This window comes from Microtus ochrogaster, chromosome 22, assembly GCF_000317375.1.
Source record: "Microtus ochrogaster isolate Prairie Vole_2 chromosome 22, MicOch1.0, whole genome shotgun sequence".
NCBI lineage: Eukaryota > Metazoa > Chordata > Mammalia > Rodentia > Cricetidae > Microtus > Microtus ochrogaster.
Window position 1 is genome coordinate 424,098 of NC_022023.1, and position 23,283 is coordinate 447,380.

General features: G+C 43.6%; 1 protein-coding gene across 2 annotated transcripts in view; it reads left to right on the plus strand.

Moving 5' to 3' along the window:
• Pold3 (DNA polymerase delta 3, accessory subunit) overlaps positions 1 to 20,026 on the plus strand; it is a 39,137-nt gene extending 19,111 nt beyond the window's left edge. The window contains exons 6-12 of one of the 2 annotated variants that reach the window (XM_013350110.2): positions 3,294 to 3,546; positions 4,980 to 5,052; positions 8,446 to 8,611; positions 11,415 to 11,524; positions 15,459 to 15,565; positions 16,532 to 16,610; positions 18,978 to 20,026. In XM_013350110.2, coding sequence (XP_013205564.1) covers positions 3,294 to 3,546; positions 4,980 to 5,052; positions 8,446 to 8,611; positions 11,415 to 11,524; positions 15,459 to 15,565; positions 16,532 to 16,610; positions 18,978 to 19,183 — 994 coding nt within the window. In that variant the 3' untranslated portion in view covers positions 19,184 to 20,026. Of the gene's footprint in view, positions 1 to 3,293; positions 3,556 to 4,979; positions 5,053 to 8,445; positions 8,612 to 11,414; positions 11,525 to 15,458; positions 15,566 to 16,531; positions 16,611 to 18,977 lie in introns of both variants that reach the window. The other variant, XM_005357507.3, reaches the window with a different exon arrangement.
• The last annotated feature ends 3,257 nt before the right edge of the window (positions 20,027 to 23,283 follow it).

The window sequence follows — 23,283 nt, forward strand, 5'->3', positions numbered from 1 at the left end:
GATAGATAGATAGATAGATGATAGATAGATAGATAGATAGATAGATAGATAGATAGATAGATAGATAGATGATAGATAGATGGATAGATAGATAGATAGATAGATATGATTTTAGAATTGAGGGGATGTGGCTCAGTGGTCAAGCTTTCTTATCATTCAGCACTGCAGAATAAAATAAACCCCAACCACAGAAAGAATGAGAGAACTGGTGCTGAGGCAGGGGGATCACTGAGCTCAGGCGAGCTTACCACTTACTAGTGAGTACCAGACTAGCCAGGCTGTACAGCAAGGGAAAGACTTAAGATGCGTTGTTAGGAAAGAGTGGGAGAGGAGTGATTGAAGATAACTGAGGGTCTGGGATAACCGACAGAGACAGATCCTTGAAGAAATTGATACAGAATTGGCAACTGTATTTTCTTTAAACACCATCTGATTAGGATTCCTGTCAGTTAAGTGCTTTTCTAAAAGTGCCAGGTACACAGTAAACATTTTCAGTAACTAATGTTAACTGTTAACGATGGGCATTAGAGTTGGCTTTTTTCTCTTATAATAAGTATTTGAATATTTATTAAATAAATATACAAAGAGTAATTTACAAGTCTTAGAGAAGAAGGATTTCAAGAAAAAATACTTTGCTAATTTTATTTAAAAATGTCTGTATTATTTTAAAATCTTGTGGTTGGGTGATGGTGGTGCATGCCTTTAATCCTAGCACTTAGGAGAGGTAGAGACAGGTGGATCTCTGTGAGTTCAAGGCCAGCCTGGTCTACTTAGTGAGTTCCAGGACAGCCAGGGTGGTTACACAGAGAAACCCTGTCTCGATGATGATGATGATGATGATGATGATGATGATGATGATGATGATGATGATGATGATGATGATGATAAATCTTGTGGCATGTCAAGCTGTGGTTCATCATATCTGACATCAGATAAAATCTGTCCTGTTAATGTCCAGCAAGTGGACAAATGGGTGAAAGTGAACTCAAGTTAGCAGTGGTTCTCAACCTTCCTAATGCTACAACCCTTTAATATAGTTCCTCATGTTGTGATCCTCCCAACCATAAAATGATCTTTGTTGCTACTCCATAACTGTAATTTTGCTACTGTTATGAATCATAATGTAAATATCTTATATGCAGGATATCTGATAAGAAATCCCTAGCTCACAGGTTGAGTTTGAAGCAAAATCTGCTCATGCACGAAAATACCAGGGCACTGCAGTGAACTCTGCTGGGCATGTCCTCTGTAGAATTTCAGACTTGGCCAGGCATGGAAATGCATCCTTTGACCCCAGGGCTAGGAGGTGAGGCAAGAAGAGCACTAGTTCATCCTCCTCAGTTGTGTAGGAGTGTGAAGCTCCTGTACCACGTGAGACTCCGAGTCATGGTTTCTCTTTCTGTTGTTGACCAAAGCAACGTAAAAGACAAAGGGTTTATTCTGGTTTACAGTTTAGTGGCATGGTTCATGGTGAAGAAGTCAAGACTGCAGGAGCTTGAGGCAGCTGGTCACATCACAGTCCCAGTCAAAATCAGAGATCAATGAAAGTCTGTTCAGCTCACTTTCTCCTTTTTACATGGTCCAGGATCCATTTTAGGGACGGTTGCCTCCCACAGTGGGCAGGTCTTCCTACCTCAGTTATCTAAATCAGGCTGAATTCCTAGCTAATGCTAGATCTTATCAAGTTGACAATTGAGATTAACCATCTCATCTTATCTGGAGATGAAGTGGAGGAGGGGGAGCTTATTTCCAATAAAGAAGTTTGTGCTTGTTCCTAATAATTGTGAGCCTCCTGAGATGAGATGTTCTTTTTTAGGAGATGTTTTGAAAGCAGGGGAGGTGAGATTTCAGGGTTGAGCAGTCTTCAAACTTGGTCTCTTCCTGGTTGCCAGTTGCTGGTCCTGATCCTAAGGTGTGGAATGCAGACCAAATAAAGAGTTGTCTTAAGACCAACTTTAGATGCCGACAATGAAATAAAACATTGCCTTTTCCATTGTACCTGGAAGCGCTGCAGGGCCAGAAAGGAAGACCAGAGAGTAAAGTAAATGGTTTCCCTCTGTTCTCAGCTCTCATCAACCACAGGTGTTCTGATTGGACTGTATGACTCAGTGAAGATTTGTGCTGCTCTGGATCCACTTAGTCTAAAGTTATCTCTGAAATGCAGTTCAGGGACCATTGCTTAGGCAGTTATGAATAGTTTCTGGTTAGTTTTGAATAGCTTCTGTCTCCACAGTTTCTGTGTCTTCCCCATCTCCATGTCCAAGTTGAGGTGACACACTGAAGAAGAGAGGGGAGCCAGAAGCCTCCTCTTCAGCCAGGCATTCTTCCCTATCCTTTCTGTGTACCAGGTCCTGCGCTGAATGCCTGTAACACAAAAAATGAAGAGGGCCTCCAGGGAACTTTCACCTGCCCCCAATAAGCAAAACACTGGAAAGTAAAATGTTTTCTTTATTAGGAAAAGCTGGGGCAACTCTGCTCTATGTCTGACCCCTGAGAGGGTAAATGGGTTCCTATTCACATCATGGACTATGGCATTGCAGGCGTGTGAACAGGGCCATTGGCAGTGACTGGAGAGGAGGAGGTGAATATCCCCAGGAATGTGCCATGCAGACTGTTAACCGAATGTTATTGCTGAGCCTTCAGCATGAACCTCCTGGTGTGAATTGGTATTTTTAGAAATGAGGAACAAGTGGATATAAAGGAGCATGAGTTATGGGGTGTATCCCTATTTCATGTTTTAAAGCATGGCACACTCTGGCTAGGAGAGTTGCCAGAACACTGTTAATAATGTATAGCTTTTAGTTCTACTTTGGTTGATAATTACTGCTCTTTGAACTTGGTCAAAAGACCATCTTGTTTCCCAAGAATGGTGAGAGTATTACTGTTAGCTGGACAGTAAAGGTGAAGGAAAATAAGTATAGAAGTTGGCGTAGTGATGCATGCCTTTATTCTCAGCTCTCTAGAGCAAAGGCAGGCAGGTCTCTGTGAGTTCAAGGCTAGCCTAGTCTACATAGTGAGTTCTAGGAAGGACAAAAACCCAAACAAGAAAGCAAGTGTGTTTAGCTAATTCTAACCTCGCTTTGTAACTAGGTGAACGCTAATTTTAGGCAGAGTTGCTTCTCCCCACTGCATGTTTCTTCACCCAAATGAGAGTTTACATGAAATTTTTTTCTGTGATAGTCTAGTTTTAAATTCTCTAGTTTTATATTGATGTGAAAAGATATGTAGAAGGCACAGAGTTTGGAAATGAGGTTTGGTAGTGCCATTAATCTTATACACACTTCTGTACTTAGGTTTAGTGCCATACAGTGTGCGGCGGCCGTCCCCAGAGCTCCTGCAGAATCCTCATCTTCCAGAAAGTTTGAGCAGTCAAGTCTTCAGGCAGCAAGTGAGACACAAGCCAATGAACTGACCACCAATGGCCATGGCCCACCTGCCTCCAAACAGGTGTCCCAGCAGCCCAAAGGAATCATGGGAATGTTGCTCTCTAAAGCTGCTACTAAAACCCAAGACACCAACAAGGAGACGAAAGCAGAGGCTAAAGAGGTAACAAATGTAAGTCAGTCTCTCGACACTAGGCCTTTAAAAGCAGGATGGGGTCCAGGAAAGCCTCCAGAATTTCTGTGCAAGTTTATTTATAGAAGGGCCACGATCAGTGCCGAGCGATCTACTTCAGTTTGGACATTTGTGATTATTTGTTTGAGGTCTTGCTCTCAGGTCCAGGCTCTCAGGTCCTCTGCCTCTCCAGCCTGGGAAGGGGCATGAGCCACCGTGCTTGGCCTAATGGGATCTGTATTTTCTCCTCTGGTAGTTCTTTCTTCCCCATAATACTCTCTCCGAGATTGCATTCTCCTATAAAATGGCGATACCCAGTTTGCACACTAAATAAGGTCATTGGGACAGCCATTGAAATAATGTATGTGAAAATTGCTCAAAAAACTGCAGGTTTGAGGAATTGTAGGGATGTGACGTTTGAGAACATCTAGCTGGAGCTTTGCCCTTCATGTTCTAGTTCATGCCTTTCCCCCCTTATCCTTTTTTATTGTCCAGTTGTCTGACAATATAAGGGCAGTAAGGAAAAAAAGCTCTTTTGGTTTGGTGGTCTGTGCCTGTAATCCCAACATTCCGGAAGAGGAGGCTACATAGAGACACCATCTCACAAAGAGAAAGGAGGGAAGGCAGAAACAAGCACACATTGAGTCCTTCTGTGCACTGAGTCTGACCTCTGTGTAAAGCTTCGTATCAGTTCTGTTTGAATCTTGCTGTTTATGTGTAAAGTAATTTATCTGCAGCCATACTGTTATGAAATGGAGGCCCAGGGTTCAGATCCCCCTGAGAATTAAAAATACTTTACTTTCTCTCCCGTTGTTTGCCATGCATACCACTTCTGATTGAATTCTCTTAGGACAGATAGCTTCAAAATATGCTCAAGAAAAGCTCAGATGTACTCATAAGTAATTTGTGAGAACAGAAAGCAGGCTTTGTCAGCTGGTCTGGAATTCTGCTCTAGGTTCTTTTTGTTTGGTTTTTCAAGACAGGGTTTCTCTGTGGCTTTGGAGCCTGTCCTGGAACTAGCTCTGTAGACCAGGCTGGTCTCGAACTCACAGAGATCCGTCTGCCTCTGCCTCCCGAGTGCTGGGATTAAAGGCGTGCGCCACCACCGCCCGGCTTTGCTCTAGGTTCTTAGTTAACATCTACACATTTTGCCATGATGTTTTAAGAGTGTACTGTCAAGTTGGAATGCTTTGTCTTTCCTGCTACACCTGGCCCATTCTGGCTTTGATCTTGCAGTATAGCTGAGGATGGTCCTCCAAGTTCTACCTCCGTTATTCTGGAATTACAGTCTTGTCCCACCATGCCTGACTTTTACTATGCTATACTGTTAGAGACGGTTGAGGCCATGGTACTTCAAGAACAGCCTGAATGTTAGGCAAAATTAGAAATTGTATGTGTGTTTGTTTGTTTGTTTATGCTTTTAGGCATCTTCAGCTGGGGGCAAAGCACCAGGAAAAGGAAATATGATGAGCAACTTTTTTGGAAAAGCAGCTATGAGTAAGTATGTTCTTAATTTCTTTGAACTCTCGGAAGAAAGTTACTGTAGTAGCGTGTGCCTGCGGTCAAGGCCAGTGGTCTGGGTTTTGCCCATCAGGCATTTCCATTCCCTAGCATATTCATAGTGTGCTGACCAATGTATTGAGGAAAGGAAGGGAACTTTTGGGCTTACTTGAGCTCCTGAAGGCTATTTCTGCTTTCACTTCTGGCCTTAGGAAGAAAATAAAATACTTAGGTAGTGAAGCTTCTGAAGATGGTGATAAAGTGAGAGAGTTGCACTTAATGTCACGGACGCTGGTGCCAGTTTGCTTGGTGTGACCCTAACTACAGATGTCTCCAGGGACCACAAAAACAAATATTTTGCCTCTCTTTGGTTATTTTTTTAAGATTACTCACGGCACTGAATTAAATGTCAATGTGAAAATAGGCAGTGATGGGCAGCAATGGGCAGTAATGGCCAGACCATTTAAATGCATCTTCTTCCTTTTTTTTTTTTTTTTTTTGGAAGGAAAGGCCTTTATTTAAGTAAGAATTCTTTCTTAATGGAAAGAGCTAATAGTTATATATTTTTATACTACTTATATTAAGTACACATCCCTTGGGGGTATGCGGCAGAATACCACGTAGGATGTAGGAACCACAGGGTGCTTACTGCACTCTCTCTTGGAACATCAGAACATCAGGTTTACAGAGACCTGTGACCTTTTGTCGCATGTCTATCCAAGGACAGTAGTCTGAATTCTGCTTTCCCACGACGGTCAGATTGATACGCCGTGGGGGATTGGAGTGATGGTGTTTTATTTGTTGTGGAGGTTCTCAGAAAAGGATGTTTTTGTATTGTGAAAGTAGAAAAATGTGGTACCTGGAAGTTATCCAGAAACATGCTTTGGTGGTGGTGCTGGAGCAATGCACGGGGGCCCCTGTTTCTGTGAAACATCTTGATGTCATTCCCCTGCATGGCTCCGACTGGTGCTGGAGCAGTGCACGGGGGCCCCTGTTTCTGTGAACACATCATGATGTCATTCCCCTGCATGGCTCCGACTGGTGCTGGAGCAGTGCACGGGGGCCCCTATTTCTAGAACACATCATGATGTCATTCGCCTGCATGGCTGGGACTGGTACGCTGTACTCAGTCTGTTACTATTTCTTGACAATTTAATGATTTTCTTGTTTTTGTGTATTTTGTGTATTTATAAGATCCAGTGAGGAATTTTAATTAATTAAAACTTTTTTGGATAACTTATATTTGTGTTATCTTGTTGTATCTGTGTAACTTGTGGCGTTAGTTTCCCATGAAATCCAGAAGGAGGTGTTCCAGGCCATTGTGAGTTGCCTGGTGTAGAAAGAGCAGATAGAACCGCTGAACCACTCTAGTACCCAATGAAGACTCTTCCATTTATCATTTAAAAATTCGTAAAATACACACATAGCTGTTAACAGTAAAAACGGCCAAATTTTGAAATTGTTGATTGTATACCTACTATGTGCTTAGCTCTATTGCACACTAGTGATAGAATGGAAAAAGAAGACAGAAAACCTTTGTCTGTAGATAGATGCAGACAATGAAAGGTTGCTTAGCCTTAAGAAGCATGAAATTCTGTTACTTGCAAAATGTTCACTTTCCTAGTCAATTTGGGATATTTTAGTGGGAAAGTTTAAAAAGCACAGATGAGAACAACAGAATTTAGCCAGGCAATGGGGGTACACACCTTTAATCCCAGCACTTGGGAGGCAGAAGCAGGTGGATCTCTGTGAGTTTGGACCAGCCTCGTCTACAGAGAAAGTTCCAGGACAGGCTCCAAAGCTACAGAGAAACCCTTGAAAAAACCTTTGTCTTGAAAAACAACAACAACAACAACAAAAAAGAGAGAATTTAAAATTGAAACCATGGTTACCACTATTGCACTAGTGAAGCCCACCCTTTAGGTTTCCCACATAAACATTCAAAAATATGAATAGATTGCATTTTGTGTTTTGATCCGTCTGCATTCTCAGAGAACATACATGCTTTGAAAAACTGTTGTCCTAACCTGTACAGTCAGTCAAGACTAAGACAGGTGGTTACAGACCAGGTAATGCAAACAGCTTTCTGAAGAACCTCTACTGTGTATGGCTTTCTAACTGTGTGTTCTGACTTTGCCTATAAATAGCTCTCACTGGGTACACGGGCTAGATTATGCATTTCTGTATTTCTCGGGTGTCTGATGTATTTCTGTTTTGCATGGCCACTTGTGTGTGCTGTGGTATCTCAGTTTAATGTAGGGACCCAGGTCAGGAGTTGAACTAACTGAGGCCCATATTCAGCACTTACTTTTTCTCTCAGTGATACCTTGGGTAACTCACTTAATGTTTTTGCCTGATAGTAGTCTTATAAATATTATCCCAGTTCTTTTTTTGGTTTTTCGAGACAGGGTTTCTCTGTAGCTTTGGTGCCTGTCCTGGAACTAGCTCTTGTAGACCAGGCTGGCCTCGAACTCCCAGAGATCCGCCTGCCTCTGCCTCCCGAGTGCTGGGATTAAAGGCGTGCGCCACCACCGCCTAGCTATTATCCCAGTTCTTAAAGAGAAAAATGGCTTTTAGGCTTTCCCAGAGGGAAGCAGGATTTGAATTAAGTTCTATCATTGAAGGTAGTAGTGAGATAGGACTATCCAGGCTTTAAACTACGGGGCTTGGAGAGATGGCTGCTCTTCTAAAGACCTAGGTTCAATTCCCAGCACTCATGTGGTAGCTCACAATCATCTTTAACTGCAGTCCCAAGGGTCCAATGCCTCTTCTGGCTCCACACACACCAGATATGCTTGTGGTGCAAAGACATACATGCAGACAAAAAAAAAAAAAAACAAAAACAACAACAAAAAAAAAACCCACCAATACAAGCAAAATAAATAATTTTTTAAAAAGGTTGAATAGAAAAGATGTTGCTTTAAATTTAGCTGTCAGCCCATTTTTAAGCTGTGTTCTTGAACATCATCATGACTACCTGCAGCTCTTGTTTTCCTTATTTGAAAATAAGAGGATAACTTCATGAAAGTTGAATGTAGGGGCTGTCAAGCCTGAGGACTGAGTTTGATCCCTGGGATCTGCATGGTAGAAGGAGAAACAGGGAGCGTCCCCTCTAACCTTCACAGCTGTATCATGGCGAGCACACACCCAGCAGAAACACAATAAACCCAAAGTTTGGTATTTTGAAACCTTGTGTTTGCTGTCGCTAAGGTAGTGGTGTAGTGAGAGGTTAGTGTGAATCAGAAATGAAGATCATAGGTGTTTTCTCGATCAACTGCTCTTTTTTAGGACAGGGACTGTTTTTACCCTTGCTCCTAGCATTATCTAGCTCGGGAGTGATGGTTAACAGTGCACGGTGGTTATATGTGGTCTGCTGTACTTTATTTGTAGATAAACTTAAAGTCAGTTTGGATCCAGAGCAAGAAGTGAAAGAAGAAAAAACAGTGGAGCAGCCTCCGGTGTCTGTCACTGAAACAAAGCTGGCAGCTCCCACAGCTCTGAAGAAATCCAGCAGGAAGGCAGAGCCTGTGAAGATGCAGCAGAAGGAAAAGAAATGGTAGGAAAATTTTGTCACTTGGGAAGGGGAGTGTCTTGTGGAGGTGAGAAGGTCTGTTTGGGATTTCTGCGGCAGGCAGTTTCAGCTGAGTACTAAATCCTACCTAAGGCTGTGAGAATGAGAGAGAAGCCCCAGGCTCACCTGGTGAAGCCGGGCTGACCACTGATGCAAACTGCGATCGTCTTTGCCCCCAGACTTCAGAGTAAGTGTGTAGACACCATGAAAGTTTGCCTGTGTGTGTGTTTCACAGTGAGAAGTTACTGTTTCCAGTCCAGTTTAAGAGAAGAAGTTCTTTGTTTTCTTTTTATATCAATGAGTTTATTTTTCAAGTGGTAAAATGTAATTAGAAAAGAAAATAAAAAGCACACAAGCTGTTAAAAATGGATCCAGGAGTTTGAGACACTACCTCATAGCTGGTAGAAATTAGTCTGTTGAAAGAAATTCTAAAGGACACTGTCAGCACTGATAGGCCCACAAAGAACCAACTTTTGTGGTAAAGTTGGAGCAACAAAATGGTGACATTTCAGAGGGGTACAGCTCTGCCCAGTAGGCCCTGCCCCTCCGGGAACACATGATATATGTGGATTAAAATGTCCCAGCCATGATCCCAGCACTCAGTGTGGGAGGCTGATACCAGGCATGTACTCAGCATCCCTCCACTAAATAGCCAATTAAGTGTAGGTTTTTAGTAGGTGACTTTACTAGGTTAAGTGTAGGTTTTTAGTAGGTGTCCTTTACTAGGTTAAGTGTAGGTTTTTAGTAGGTGTCCTTTACTAGGTTAAGAAGGTTTTTAGTAGGTGTCCTTTACTAGGTTAAGAAGGTTTTTTTCTATCCCAAGTTTTCTGAGAGGCGTTTACTCATTGCTTTTAAATTTTAGCATACTTTTTCTGCTTTTATTGAGGTGGCTCATGCAGTTTTTCTGCTAATATGGTCGGTTATACTGATTGACATGAAAATGTTAAACCAGCCTTGCATTCTGGTCGAATTTATTGTTTTTACACACTGCTAGATTAGTGAACATTGCCCTAGGAGGATTTTGTTTCTATTTTTTTGAGGACTACAGCTCAGCTGTTTTCTTTCCTGGTAACTGGCTAGTTTTAGTATCCAACTTGTGTTAACCTCATAAAAGAAGTTTGTGAATCATATTTTTTCTTTAACATTTAGTGTGTGTGTGTGTGTGTATTATGTGTTTATGTACATATCATGACACAGCGAACATAACTTGTGGTAGTCAGTTTTCTGCTGCCCTGGAATGGACTTGCTTCATTAGGCTTGGCAGCAGCACCTTGGTCTGCAGAGCCATCTCTGGCCCTATGTGTGGATATAGTTCTAATACATTTAAGTATATAATAAAATCTATTAGTGAATCTGGGCCTGTATTTTCTCTCTCTCTCTCTCTCTCTCTCTCTCTCTCTCTCTCTCTCTCTCTCTTTCTCTCTCTCTCTGTGTGTGTGTGTGTGTGTGTGTACGTGTGAGATATTTATATAGTGTATAGTGTTAGTCAAGTCTTCTAGTTCTTTTTGGACCAGTTTGTGCTTTTAAAGGACTTTGTTTCCTCTAAGTTCCTGAGCTTGTTTGAAGCGTTCATAATCTAGCCTTGTTCTTAGAGTATTTGTAGACTCTGCAGTTATGACTACAGAGTCCTTTATTCTCTTTAATCCACTTGGAAATACATATTTTCCCTCTATTGTAAAAGGCTTATTAATCTTTTCTCCTTAACCTAACAACTTTAGGCTTTGTTAGTTTTCTTTATTTTCTTCTGCATTGTTTTCTACTTTAATATTATTCCCTTTGGCTTGCTTTAGGTTTGCTTTATTTTCCTAGCTAAAGTAGAAAAAAAAAGTTGATGTTCAAAATTAAATAAGACATAGGCACTCAATGACAGAAAGATTATGGTTTACATGTATTTGTCTCTAATACACAATAGGCCCTTAAATTATTTATTGATGAATGCCATAATTGAGAAAAGCAGACAGAGAAGCTAAATAATGTCAAGAGAAAGTCTAGGTTTTTATGACATCACGAGAACGAATTTACGATCTTATCTATGCCTTTGCTCACGTTGTTCTTTCAATTTACAATATTGTCTTCCCTTCCTACCTGTCTACTTAGCTTTTAACAATTGTGTCCCGCAATGTTATTTGTCCATTAAATTTTATCATGTTGTATAATAGCTAGTGCAGCTGGCCAAAACCTGTTTGTCTTCTGAGGCAGGTTTCACTGTGTGGCCCAGGCTGCCCTCAGTCTTAGAATCCTCCCACCTCTCTGCAGAAATTATAGGCATGTGCCACTATGTCTGGCTTGCCATGGCTTTTTGAGGACAGCATTTCTTTCCTGATCTTTGCAATGTGGTTGTTCAGCTGCTTATTTAATGCATGTTAAATTACCGAAAGGCCAATAGGAGGGGAAAGGCATTGACAGGACTCTAAACTGGCCTAGAGAGAACTGGTGAAACGCTTTGTTCTGACTACCCTATAAAGTGAAATAGTTGTGAATAGCCAGCAGTATATTTTCTCCGAAGGATCAATCTTTCTGCTGGGCACAGTGGTACACCACTTGGGAGGCAGAGGCAGAGGATCTCTGAGCCAGAGGCCAGCTTGGTCTACCTAGTGAGTTCCAGGACAGCCAGGACTACATAGAAACACTGTCTCAAATAAACAAATAAAAATCAATCAGTCTTTCCTTACCTACTTTGTTGTTTTCTCCCCTCTGGATTTATGGCTGTAAGCTCTAGAAGAAGCTGCATAGGAACACACGCATACTCAAGCATGTGCACACTTTCTGTTCTGTGTAATGGTTGCAGGGGGAAGCGAGTAGACTTATCTGATGAGGAAGCCAAGGAAACGGAAAACCTGAAGAAAAAGAGGAGGAGAAGAATCAAGCTTCCTCAGTCTGATAGCAGTGAAGATGAAGGTAGGCATTGCTGTTAATTTTGGTAGGGGATCATTTCTTGGTTCGTGCTCAAAGATCTGAAAAATTCACTTACTGTGGACTACAATGAGAGCAGTAGTCCTAATAATGAGAGAATAATTCTCTTTGAAGTCTGCTACAGATTTTTATCAGAATAGTGATCATTTGGTAACTTGTGAAAATACCTAAAACAGAGACTGGAGAGATGGCTCAGAGGTTAAGAACATTGACTGCTCTTCCAGAGGTCCTGAGTTCAATTCCCAGCAACCACATGGTGACTCACAAGTACCTGTAATGAGATCTGGTGCTCTCTTCTGGCCTGCAAGGACACATACAGGCAAAACACTGCATACATAATAAATAAATCCAAAAAAAGAAAAGAAAAGAGAAATACAGAAAACGAAAGTACGACTTTCACACACACATCTAAGCCCTTTCCTTTCTCTCTAAGGCTAGTGTTCCTTTGGCTGCCTTCAAGTACATATTCTAGACATACCAATAAATAAAACTGGTAAAATTGCAAGCCCCTGCATGTATAGTGTCGCTGTGGTTCTTTCAGGGTCAGGATGTGGACAGGGTTGTAAGATAAGCAAGCAGAGTAAGCACAGGAATCTCTACAGGAAAATTAATGTGCTGTGCTTCAAAACAAATATCAAGTACTTTTAATATTTTTCAAAGTATGTGTATGGGTGTTTTGCTTACATGTTTGTTTGTACCATATGCATACAGTGTTCGAAAGAGGGCAATTGATTCCCTGGGACTGGAGTTACACAAGGTGGTGAGCTGCCTGCCACGTAGATGCCGGGAACTGAAGCAGGATCCTGAAGAGCAGCCAGTACTCTTAGCATCTGCACTCTCTCCAACCCAGTATCTAAGTCTTATTTAGATCTTACCCCAAACCATGTAAAGTATGTAGAAAGAAGCTAAAGAGAAAGGTTTGGGGGCTACATTGTGCTATCCAGGGAAGTATGTTGAAAGAGCTCGGCTAAACTTGGAACCATCAGAGGCAGTTTTCCAAGGACTGAGGTGTAATGTGTCTTCTGCGCTGCAGGTGCCGTAACTTCGGGTCCTTCTTTGTTCTTCCAGAATTGCAGTGTTGCTACAAGCTGGCTTTTTGTGGATTTTTATTTTTTTCAAGACAGGGTTTTTCTGTCTTGGTGCCTGGCCTGCTGTCCTGGAACTAGCTCTTGTAGACCAGGCTGGCCTCAAACGCACAGAGATCAGCCTGCCTCTGCCTCCTGAGTGCTAGGATTAAAGACATGAGCCACCACTGCTTGGTGCTCTTTGTGGATATTAAGACAACACACCAGAAATGCCGAGACAGCGCTTGACACACAGTAGCTTTTTGCATTGTGTCCCTCCCCCGACCTCACTGGATGTTCAGTGTGTAACAGAGATTCTTAGATGTACCTTCTCAACAAATTCCTTCCCCCCCTTCCCCCTGGAAGTGTCTTAAGCACCTTTAGTAGTTCTACATATTTAAAACAAAACAAACATGGCAGGCCCAGAAAGAAATAACATTAATATCTGTGTTATTAGGAAGAAATAGCTTATAGCTGTGTTAAGTATTTGCTAACTTTTTCAGTCCTTGCAGGTTTGTGGTGGATTTCAAGCTTATGGAACACACACGCACATACACACGCACACACACCGCTTTTTTTTTTGTAAGATAGGTATTAAAAAATATATATATTGAGTTCTAGGAAACAGTGATTGCTTTCCAGGAATTGGAATCACTGGTCTCTGCCAGAGGACTCTTGACCAACAAGTGGTTACATTGCTGGTTCACTGACACGAGTTTTCCCACAGTTCTTAATTCTGACTGAGTAAAAACTGCTTTCTTGAGGTGATGCTTCATCTCTTGAATGTTTCTCGTCATCGAGCACACTAATGCACAAAGCATCTGTCATATTTACGTCAGTAAAAATGTCCCGAGTTAGAATGCTTGGATTAATGGTAAAGACTGAGTATGGGCAAGGTTTTTTTTTAAAATTTCTTTGAACTTCAGTTGTATGAGACAAATAATGATTTGTGGGGTTATTATGAAAATGAGTGATTGATGTTTATAAAGTAGAAAATGTTGGTTGCTTATCCTTCTTAAAATATCTAAGTTTAAACACAAGACAGTTTTTAAAGTCCGATAAAACAAAGCTTATGATGATAATCCCTGCCATCTGAATCACTGAACTGGCTCTCGTCAGCTCCTCCCAGCTGCCTTCCATCTCTCAGGCCATGTTGAAATCTCTTTATTCCTCTGCTCTCTTCTCTGCCAGGGGGATTATGACATTTTATTACCGTATGATTCTCGGAGGTGGGCAACTGGAAAGTAGGAAGTGGGAACTGTCTGTGGCCTTCCCTTGACCTGGATGTTCCTCACCCCAGATTTTATCCAGGAAGTACTTACTCTCCTTGATTTAAGACATGAGAGTTACTGTTGCTCTGTGCCCAGTGCAGGACAACTGTAGTGCCCCTGCTCGTTGGACTGAGTCTGAGGGCAGACACAGGTAAATACTTGCGTGCAGTGCTGGGAGGGGTCCGAGAGGGCCCACAACAGCCCAGCATTCTAGTGAGGTCCTGGTTCTGTAGTGTGCTCTTGCTTAGACTCCCGTCGCGAGCTGAATTCATAGCTAGACTGAAGCTGCTCTGCTTTCCTTTGTCTCTGTCTCTTTTTCTCTGAAGTTAGGGCCCATTTCATACTTGAGGTGTCTAATTTATTGCTTTATCCTGGCTCTTACTCTGCTCCACCTCTTTAGGTCATTTGGCCACGAACCCTCCACTGTCATAATTTTTAACACTGACCTAATCAGTTGGGAGAAATTCAGATCCAAGATTGTGCAGAGAATTTGAATGTAGCCAGGAGGTTCAGGGAGCAGGTGAGGCTAAGCAGCTACCCAGGCCCATGGCCAGCAGTGTCTTGGTGGTGATTAAGCAGTAGGTCGGGAGTTGGGGAGATTAGCTCGGTGTGCTCACTAGTAAATACAAGACCCTGGGTTCAGACCTCAGCTTGGGGGAAAATAAAGTTACAAAAAAGATGAGTAGAGAAATAACAAAACAGTAGTCTGCTGAGGTCCCTCCCCTCCTTTCTGATGGCCTTCTCTTCTTTCTCTCAGACCTGATTCTTCACTGAGAAACTGGGATCCCTGCATGGTACTCCATTGTCAGATACCATTTCCACAACATTCTTTCTCTCCTGACCTTTTTCCTGCCTGTTCTCTGTGTGGCAAAGCAAGACTTATAAGGCTTATCAGTGGGGAAGTCACTAGAAATAGTCTTACAGTCAGGGTTGGCTGTTAGATCTTTCATGGAGATTAGCTTTCAAAGGTGATTCTTCCCCAAACCATGCACTTACTTCCAGCTGGACAGTCTGGGTCCAGCAGTCCTGTCAGTCATCCTCAGACACTAGCAACAAAGACGCTGTGGAGCACTGAGGAGAACAGGCTGTCTCTACTGACTTGGTCATACTGGGAAGAGAGCGGATGGTTGGGTTACAAAGGCTATGGAATCACACTGGCTTGGGTTTGAGACCTGTTTTTATGAGTCATGAGCCTTTGCCAAGTGGAGTCTCGGAACCTGTTTACTCAACTGTGTGATGGGAGTAAGATCTGTCTCTTGGGTTGGGGTGAGAATAAAGTGAGACCCCTGATATGTGGTACGTGGTCATTATATGTCAACCAACTTCATGTTCTGGTCTGGTGTACGACAGAACACTTGGCTAAGAGAATCTCTAGGGTATTGCCAACTTCAGAAATTCTTGATTGTAATTATGTAAAATAATTAATGTGTATTTTAAGTCTCTGACTGTATTCCTTGGTCATCATGAATTACTGCTTGCAAAATACGCTTTGATAAGCAGAAGTTTCAAGGCAAATGCAGTGGAGAAGGCATTGTGCTAGTTAGAGCTTTTAGTTCTCTTTATTAAGCTTGTTCCATTTTCCAGTCTTCCCAGACTCTCCTGAAATGTATGAAGCAAATTCACCATCTCCACCTCCTCCTGCATCTCCACCTCCTGAGTCTGTGCCAAAACCTGAGTCTCCTCCTGTCAAGGTAAACCCAGCCCAGTTCTCCCTTCCGTGTGTCTTCTCTCAGGACCCTACAGTACTGTGTTGAATCTTGTGTGCCCTTCTCTGTCTTCTCCAGTGGCCGATAGCTGGCTCGTGTCTCATCTTGCTTCCCTTCAGGTTGACCAGATGGACACACTTTTCTTCTTACCTGAGGGCAGACATTGCTGTGGGGTGTGGCTCTGGGCAACTGTTTGTTTTTTTGTGATCATCACCATCAGGACTGCTTGCTGCCCAGCCTCCATCAGGGCAAATTATGAAAGATAAAAGGAAACACAAAACTCAAATTTGTTCTTAGGGAAAGGACTAGATGAGAAAACCACAGCAAACAGTGACATGCAGTTTTGAATGCTCTTTAGCTGTGGCTTACTGTTTCTATTAGTTGATAATAGTGGATGGTGAAATGTTGAGAAGATGAATGTTGATAAGCCTCCTTTGTAACCACTAGTTTTCTTTAATTCATTCTGCTAAGACTTAATGTAAATCTCATACTGTTATATCATAGCCAAAGAAACAGGATGAAAATGTAGATAAAAGGGAACTGATAGTAGTAATATGTGCTTCTGGCTAAACTAGTTGGGTATGACGTTCAAACGCCAAGGCTGAACATGGAAGTATATACTGCTTTCCTGGAAAGTCCTGACACAGCATATTGCGGTAGTATGCTTTCCTTGTCCCTCTCTTCCACTAAGGTCCTTAATCTGTGTGTCTTTTTCACCAAGAACTCAAATCTTTCCCAAGCACGCTGCTTCTCTTTCTGTAATCGGGAAGATGCCAGGCCTGTGCTTACAGTAAGCATTATGTGCCTGTGAAGTGTAGAGTTCCTCGTTCTCCATTTGATCATAATGGCATGATAGGGGTGGTTTTTTTTGTAGATTTAGAGTCTTCTGTTATTTTTCTCTATAGCTTCACAGGTCGACTTAATATTGTTACTGTCTGTCTGATCTTTTAGAGTTCAAGTGGAGAAAACAAAAGAAAACGAAAGCGTGTACTGAAATCTAAAACCTTTGTGGATGAAGAGGGCTGCATAGGTAAGGCAAATGTTTGGCATCAGGCTTGAGTTCTTATTTTAGTGAGGCACTGTAGCTCTCTGCAGAGCAGCTGTCTGCAGTGTGAGCGCACATGGGCTTAGGCCATGCAATGCTGCCTGTCGCTTCTTCTCTGAGGCCTTCACTGAGGAGCAGAGTACACAGAACGCTGCAGTGAAGTCAGCACCTGCACCATGAAATGAAGCTCTGAGAGTGGCCTCTGAGTCATGTCAGACTGATTCTGTTAGCAGCTCAGTAGTGGGCAGGAGGCTGCCCACGGGTAATTGGACCTGGGAGTGTCAAGTCTCTGGTGTCCCGTGCCATTCATCCATAGAAGAGTATGACTTGACGGGGTCCCTGCTTCCTTGGCATCCTCTTTACTCCAGGTCAGGCTTTTTCCATAGATGGGTGGTCTGAGGCGGGACTTTTGGGATTCAGCACTTGAACCCTGTTGAGATGCTCAGACTCCAATACTGTGCTCTCCTGCCTAGAGGTAATCGTGGATTTGTAAAGTTCTGGTTGGTTGGAGCATGAATAATTTCTTCTCCTTTCTTATGGTACCTGTCACGAAGCTAGATAGATCTCCTGGAGAAGGTCCCTCCCCTTTCTTTTCTTTCCCGTGTTACCCTGGCTGTCCTGGAACCTGCTCTGTAGACTATGCTGGCCTTAAACACAGAGATCCACCTGCCTCTGCCTTCTGAGCACTGGAATTAAAGGTGTGTGCTACCAATGCCTGGCTTTCTTGCCCTTTTGATTTTCATTTTCTTGTTAAATTTCTCTCTTTAAAAGATTGATTGGCTCTGAAGAATCAGCTCTTCCTCAGCAAGTGCTGATTGAAGCTCCTGGAGTCGTTGTGTTGGTCGCAGGCCCATTCTCCTGACAGGCCTACCGCTGTGACTGTAATTGATCTTGACGTATGATGCTGTAGACATGCTGCCATTGAGTAGAGACTACAGCTTATGACGTATCAGGGGCTTGTTGCCAACCATGAGATCAGTTCCTTTCTGTAGACAGCTCCTCAGGCTTCCTAACATAGAAACAAACAACAGTTCATAGTATTGTCCATGAATTGAGTTATAGGATGTATGTAGCATGGTGGGTGTGTGGGGTGAAGGGCATTCTGGGATTGTGCTTGCTGGACTACAGGGTATTCATTCCATGGGAATGTCTCAAGTGTCTTCTCAAAAAGATTGACACATTTCTCTAATATTATTAACTATGCAAATTACCTGAAAGTCTTACTAAAATTGAAGTTTTTCTGCATTGTTCTTGTCTTTCTCTTTTCCTTTCTTCCTTTGTAGGCATGGTCTCCTCAGGGTTCTCTTACCACAGTCTCCAAGGGCACAGATTTCAGGTGTTTGCCATATCACGCTTGATTGAGATGCTGTGTTCCTAATTAGATTACCAGAGAGGCCACGTTCTCTCATCTGAACTATATCTTTCTTTTCTTTTTTTTTTTTTTTCTTGTTTTGTTTTTCAAGACAGGGTTTCTCTGTGTATTCGTGGCTGTCCTGTAACTCATTTTGTAGACCAGGTTGGCCTCGAATTTAGAGATTCAACTGTCTCTGCCTCCTGAGGCCCAGGACTAAAGGCTTGTAAATGCCCTTGGCCCTCTAAGTCTGCAGGAATCATCAAAGAGGGTTGTCGGTTCTTGAAAGTAAAGACCAATTCTAAGAACTCCCCAGGGGAGATATTAGGTAGTTTTGTAGCCTAATTGGGTTAACTGGATATGGGTGAAGGGTGTGCTAAAGAGGCAGTAGCCAGTTGACCTCCAGCAGAGTACACCATGAGAAAAAACAACACTGAGAAGTGTTTGCCAAAGACTGCCAGGTACATCCATGTGTGCTGATGGTCAGTGTGCTCCCCATTTTCATAATGTAAGATGAAGTAAATCTTGGTCTCATTAGCAGTCATTCAGTTACAAGAACTGAGAAGTTGAGTAACAAATTGTGGCTTCAGATGGGGCAGTGGTTGACACAGGATGGAGTGAGCTAGAAGCACCCATGGTGGAAGAGTGAGAGCTCTGACAGGCTAAATGAAGAGCTAGGAGAGTGAGCACTGGAAATGGGCAGGTGTGTAGGACACAGAAGATGACTCAGGAAGCCACTCAGAGCATGGAGTTAGGAAGAGATGTTTGAGATACAGACAGCTCGTATGTAGACATAGCCAGTGTAGACAAGGACACAAGGAACAGGATTGGGCAATCTGATGACATGGGGCTTAGCTGTGAAGGAGTAGGGGATTCTCAGCCATGTGACCTCAGGGTAAATGTGTTCTCCCAGTAAGAAAAAACTCAGGACCTGATGCACAGGGCAACCACCCCTTTGGTAACTCAAAGCCACCATGTCCCTGTGTTTTTTGTTATTCCAGTGACTGAAAAAGTCTACGAGACTGAATCATGCACGGACAGTGAAGAGGAGGGAAAGATGAAGGTGGCGCCAGTACACAGGTCCCCTGCCGCTGCTGTGAAAAAGGAAACCAAAGAGGAGCCGCGAAAGGGCCCCAAGAAAGGGACCGCAGCTCTGGGCAAAGCCAACAGACAAGTGTCCATTACTGGCTTCTTCCAGAAGAAGTAAATGCTGTCCCTGGCAGGACTTGGGGTGGTCAAGGGAGAAGACCAGCAAGTATAGACTGTCACTTACTGTGTAAGTTTGCCTAGCTCCTTGCCTCATCTGTATCAAAATGCTGCACTGCCATCACGTGACACTTGGACTATTTCTAGGTGTTTTTTTTCTAACCAAAAGGGAGTCACCTAGAAGCAGGAGGCAAAAGATATTTTAAAAGCTGTTACATTGTAATGAGTTTATAAAGCACAATTTCTAGCCTGCCTAGAAGAATTCATTTGAGAATTACCTGCTGGGCCCCACTCACACCATGTTCCTCTTCTGGTCCTCTGTATTCTGTGAGCTTGTGTGGCAGTGTTTTTATTTTATGAATTCTACTGGATGTCTTCACCACTTCTCACTTTCCTCTCCGTGCCGACACACTTCTGTTCCCTGACCCCACAAATCTGTTTTCTGTAAAACTTTTAAATCTTGGTCAGACAAAAAGCTAAAACTAAAATCTTCTGTAATCCCTTATTTCTGTCATATAGCAAGTGACACTCAGCTGCAGGCAGACCACAGAAGCTCTCCAGAACTTTGCTCACACTCAGTGGTTAGGACAGAGCACAAATACCGAACCTCACTAAGAGTCAGCATGGCAGCCACTGGCAGAGCTGCCGTGTTAACACAGGGTACACAGTCTACACTGTGTTCACGGTTTCTTTCTCCCCAATACATTTCCAGTCTCAGCACCCAGAGAGTGGATAGTGCAGTGAGACAGAGTAAAGGGAGGAGTGCCAGGCCCATCCCAGGAAGGCATGGAGACCTAAGGCACACATTAGGAGATGTTGCTCCTCTGTGTTTTCAGGTCCTCCCGTTCCCCGAGCAGTACAGGCTCCCCAGGAAGAGATGGGGGACTGACCGGTTATAGGTCTAGACAGTGATGAAAACGTTGGCTTTTGTGCCTTTATTCTGATAATGGCTTTCAAGCACCTTCCATTATGGCTGGGCAGGAGGTGAGAGCCATCTAGGTTGTGTGGGCAATGGCTTTGCACAGAGTTGCGGGAAAGGGAGCACAGACATGACTGCCCATGTGATTCACTCTCAGCCGATGAGGGGTGTCTGACCCAACCCTTCCACTGAGGCCTGGCTTGTGTCACAGAGATGTAAGCAGCTGCCTACTACTGGAAGTTAGGGTTGGGACTGACCTTGGCATTAACACAGCTGCTTTAGCAACCAAGCATGGGCTTGATTAGGACCAGCAGTTTGGGAGATGAGTCTTGGCCTCATGGCGAAGGCTGGAGGGCCGAGGCTTTGCACGTCAGCCTGAGTAAAGGCTGGCACACGCTAGACCTTTTTTTTTTTTTTTTTTTTTTTTTAAGTGGAAAAAAGTGGAATGCCTGGACTGAGGCTTGACAAGAAGCTTCTGGAGAAGAGTCCCTTGTTTTAAGTGGTTATTTTTGTCATCGCCTCTGGCCATTTTTCCAAATGGGAATGGAAAAGTACAAGGCAACAATCCAGTATTCTTTAAATCTGATTATGGAGGGATTTCTAATAAAACCGAGTTTGAATTGGAGCTCTGGTGCAATCTGGGGTTCTCCTCTCAAGGGAGAGTACGAGTCTCTGGTCCCTGCGCCCAGCTCCCCACCTGACTTTGGAGCTGCCTGCATAAGCTAAGCAAGCATCGCGTGGTGATGTTTTCTCTCCATTTTATACAGCACTCAACCAGGTTACCCACGAGTTCAATAAATTCGAGAAGCCGTTTTGAAGCAGTACTCAACCTGAATGTCTGATGTGTCCATTGCTTGACAGCCTGGTGGCAGGGTGTGTAGCTACCTAAACGCTGACTGGGAACAGACTGATTTTCAGTTTATGTTGCTAAAAGTGCACACCCACAATCTGAAATGTACAAGTTATTTTGTTGTCTTCATCGTCTTTTCAGTCCTCTGGGAAATCTTAGTTTTAACCGGCCTTATTTTTCAGTTCATTAAGAAGGAAATCTAGTCCTGATCTTGCATTCTGTTCTTTAACAAAGTTGAACTGAAGTGAGCCACTCTGTATGCTGAGCCGAACTGATAGCTGTAGCCTAAATGTGGTCCACAGTGGTGGGCAGGCAGTGGGTGCTGCTTCATCCGTTGGGGATGCAGGCAGCTACCAGGTTCTTGAACCCAGCACACGACCCAAATAGCATCCTCTCAGAGGCCTGGCAGTACATCTGGTCAAAAGGGGAAGGTGAGCTGGGCGGTGGTGGCGCACGCCTTTAATCCCAGCACTCGGGAGGCAGAGGCAGGCGGATCTTTGTGAGTTCGAGACCAGCCTGGTCTACAGAGCTGGTTCCAGAACAGGCTCCAAAACCACGGAGAAACCCTGTCTTGAAAAAAAAAAACGGCGGGGGGGGTGACTATTTGGTTTTATAACAGATTTTAAAGAGCAGAATTTTCTTTTTTATTAAAAGAAAGGTTTAGAGATGGCAGTATTTACTATTCCTTAAAACATTTATTGTGTCTAACACATATCAGGCCTCTCACCGGAACGCAGGAGGATACAATAGAAAGTGTAGAATATGTTTCTTGTCTTCAGCATCCGGTGGAGATGAGAAGATAAAATGGAATTTCAGGGCTGTGGATGCACTGATAGGTAAGTCAGGGTCTCCCAGAGCTCTCAAGGCGGGTCTCCAAGTTAGCATCTGGGAGGGAGAGAACCACACAATTTTTGAAGAACACGTATGAGCTTACCATGAAAAAATGGGAAGGGTCTCCCAAGTAAAAGGATGTCTTTGGGGGGGGGGTAGGTTGTAGAATTACATTTTTTCCTGTATTAGTGTTTTGCCTGCATGTATATATGTATAAGCATCATGTATGTTCCTGGTGCCCCTGGAGGCCAGAAGAAGGCATCCCTGAGCTGCCATGTGGGTCCTGGAAATGGAACCTGAGTTCTCTGCAAGGATAGCAAGTGCTCTGAACTACTGAGCCGAGTCTCCAGCCCCAGACTATAAACTTTTAAAACGGGGGGAAAGACACTGAGATGTGAAGTTGGGGTGCCTCTAAATAGTTTGGGTTTACTTGGTAACGGAGACTTGCTGAAAGCTGCCGAGAGGGTTTTGTAAAACTGCATTAAAAGCCAGTTCAGTCCTCTGTGATGAGTGAGTTTGCATGTCCGGTGCTTCTATGAGGGTGCACCTACCAGTGAGTGCACATTGTATCTGAGGACTGGTAGTGGGGAAGGGACAGTGGGATTTGAGAAGCTGTCGTAGCGCAGACTGCTTCGTTCTGGCAGCTGGCGTGAGCAGCTTGCATTGTTCTGCAGACTTTCCTCTTCAGCTTGGATTCCTGTAGCAGGATTGGTTTCTTAGAAACCTCAGTGATAGGGGCCTCCTCGACTGCTTAAAACCCAGGGAGTGGGATGGGGGCAGGACGAGTTCTCTGTCCTAGCTTTGTTCTTGAAGAAGACAGTGCTTGGTATCCAGGGAGCTGAAGAGGATCCTTATAAGGAAACAAATCGTTTCTTGAGGACAGGGTAGAGCAAGCGCCTAATAACAGACCTGCCAGAGATGCACTCAGTGTCAGACTCGTTTTGGTAAACGTGTCTTCTTTCCCTGGTTCCAGGATCTCAGTATCCTGTATAATGCAGCTTTCACCACCATGAAACCTTCAGGGCGAGAAGGCAGCCTTGCTCTCTGAGTTATTACCCTGGCGGCTCTGCAAATTAGCCCATGCTGTCACCATGCCCTCTCTGAAGGGCACATTGTACCCAAATAACTGCGTTTAGGATCGGCTCTCGCCACTCCCTGCTGCATGACACTTCTCCCCTCTTGTGTCTCTGTCCAGTTTTTGTGTGTGTTCGTAAGTGTGGGCCACCCACAGATGACCACCCAGACTCCTTAGCAAAAAGCTTGGTAAGGCTTCTGGTCTAATTTTCCATTGGATCAGAACCCACCATAACTCCAGAATTGCCCTTCCATTTCGAGCCTAAGTTGCCACACTCCCCTCCTCCTCTACTTTTCTCTCGATCTTGCCAGGCTTCTCATTCCTTGAGGCCTCCCCTTGGCTCTTGCCGCCTTCTTTTTTAAGGCTCAGAGTTCTCTGTGGCTAGCCCTTCTTCAGCTTTCCCTTTGGTCTTTCGGGCTTTCTTCC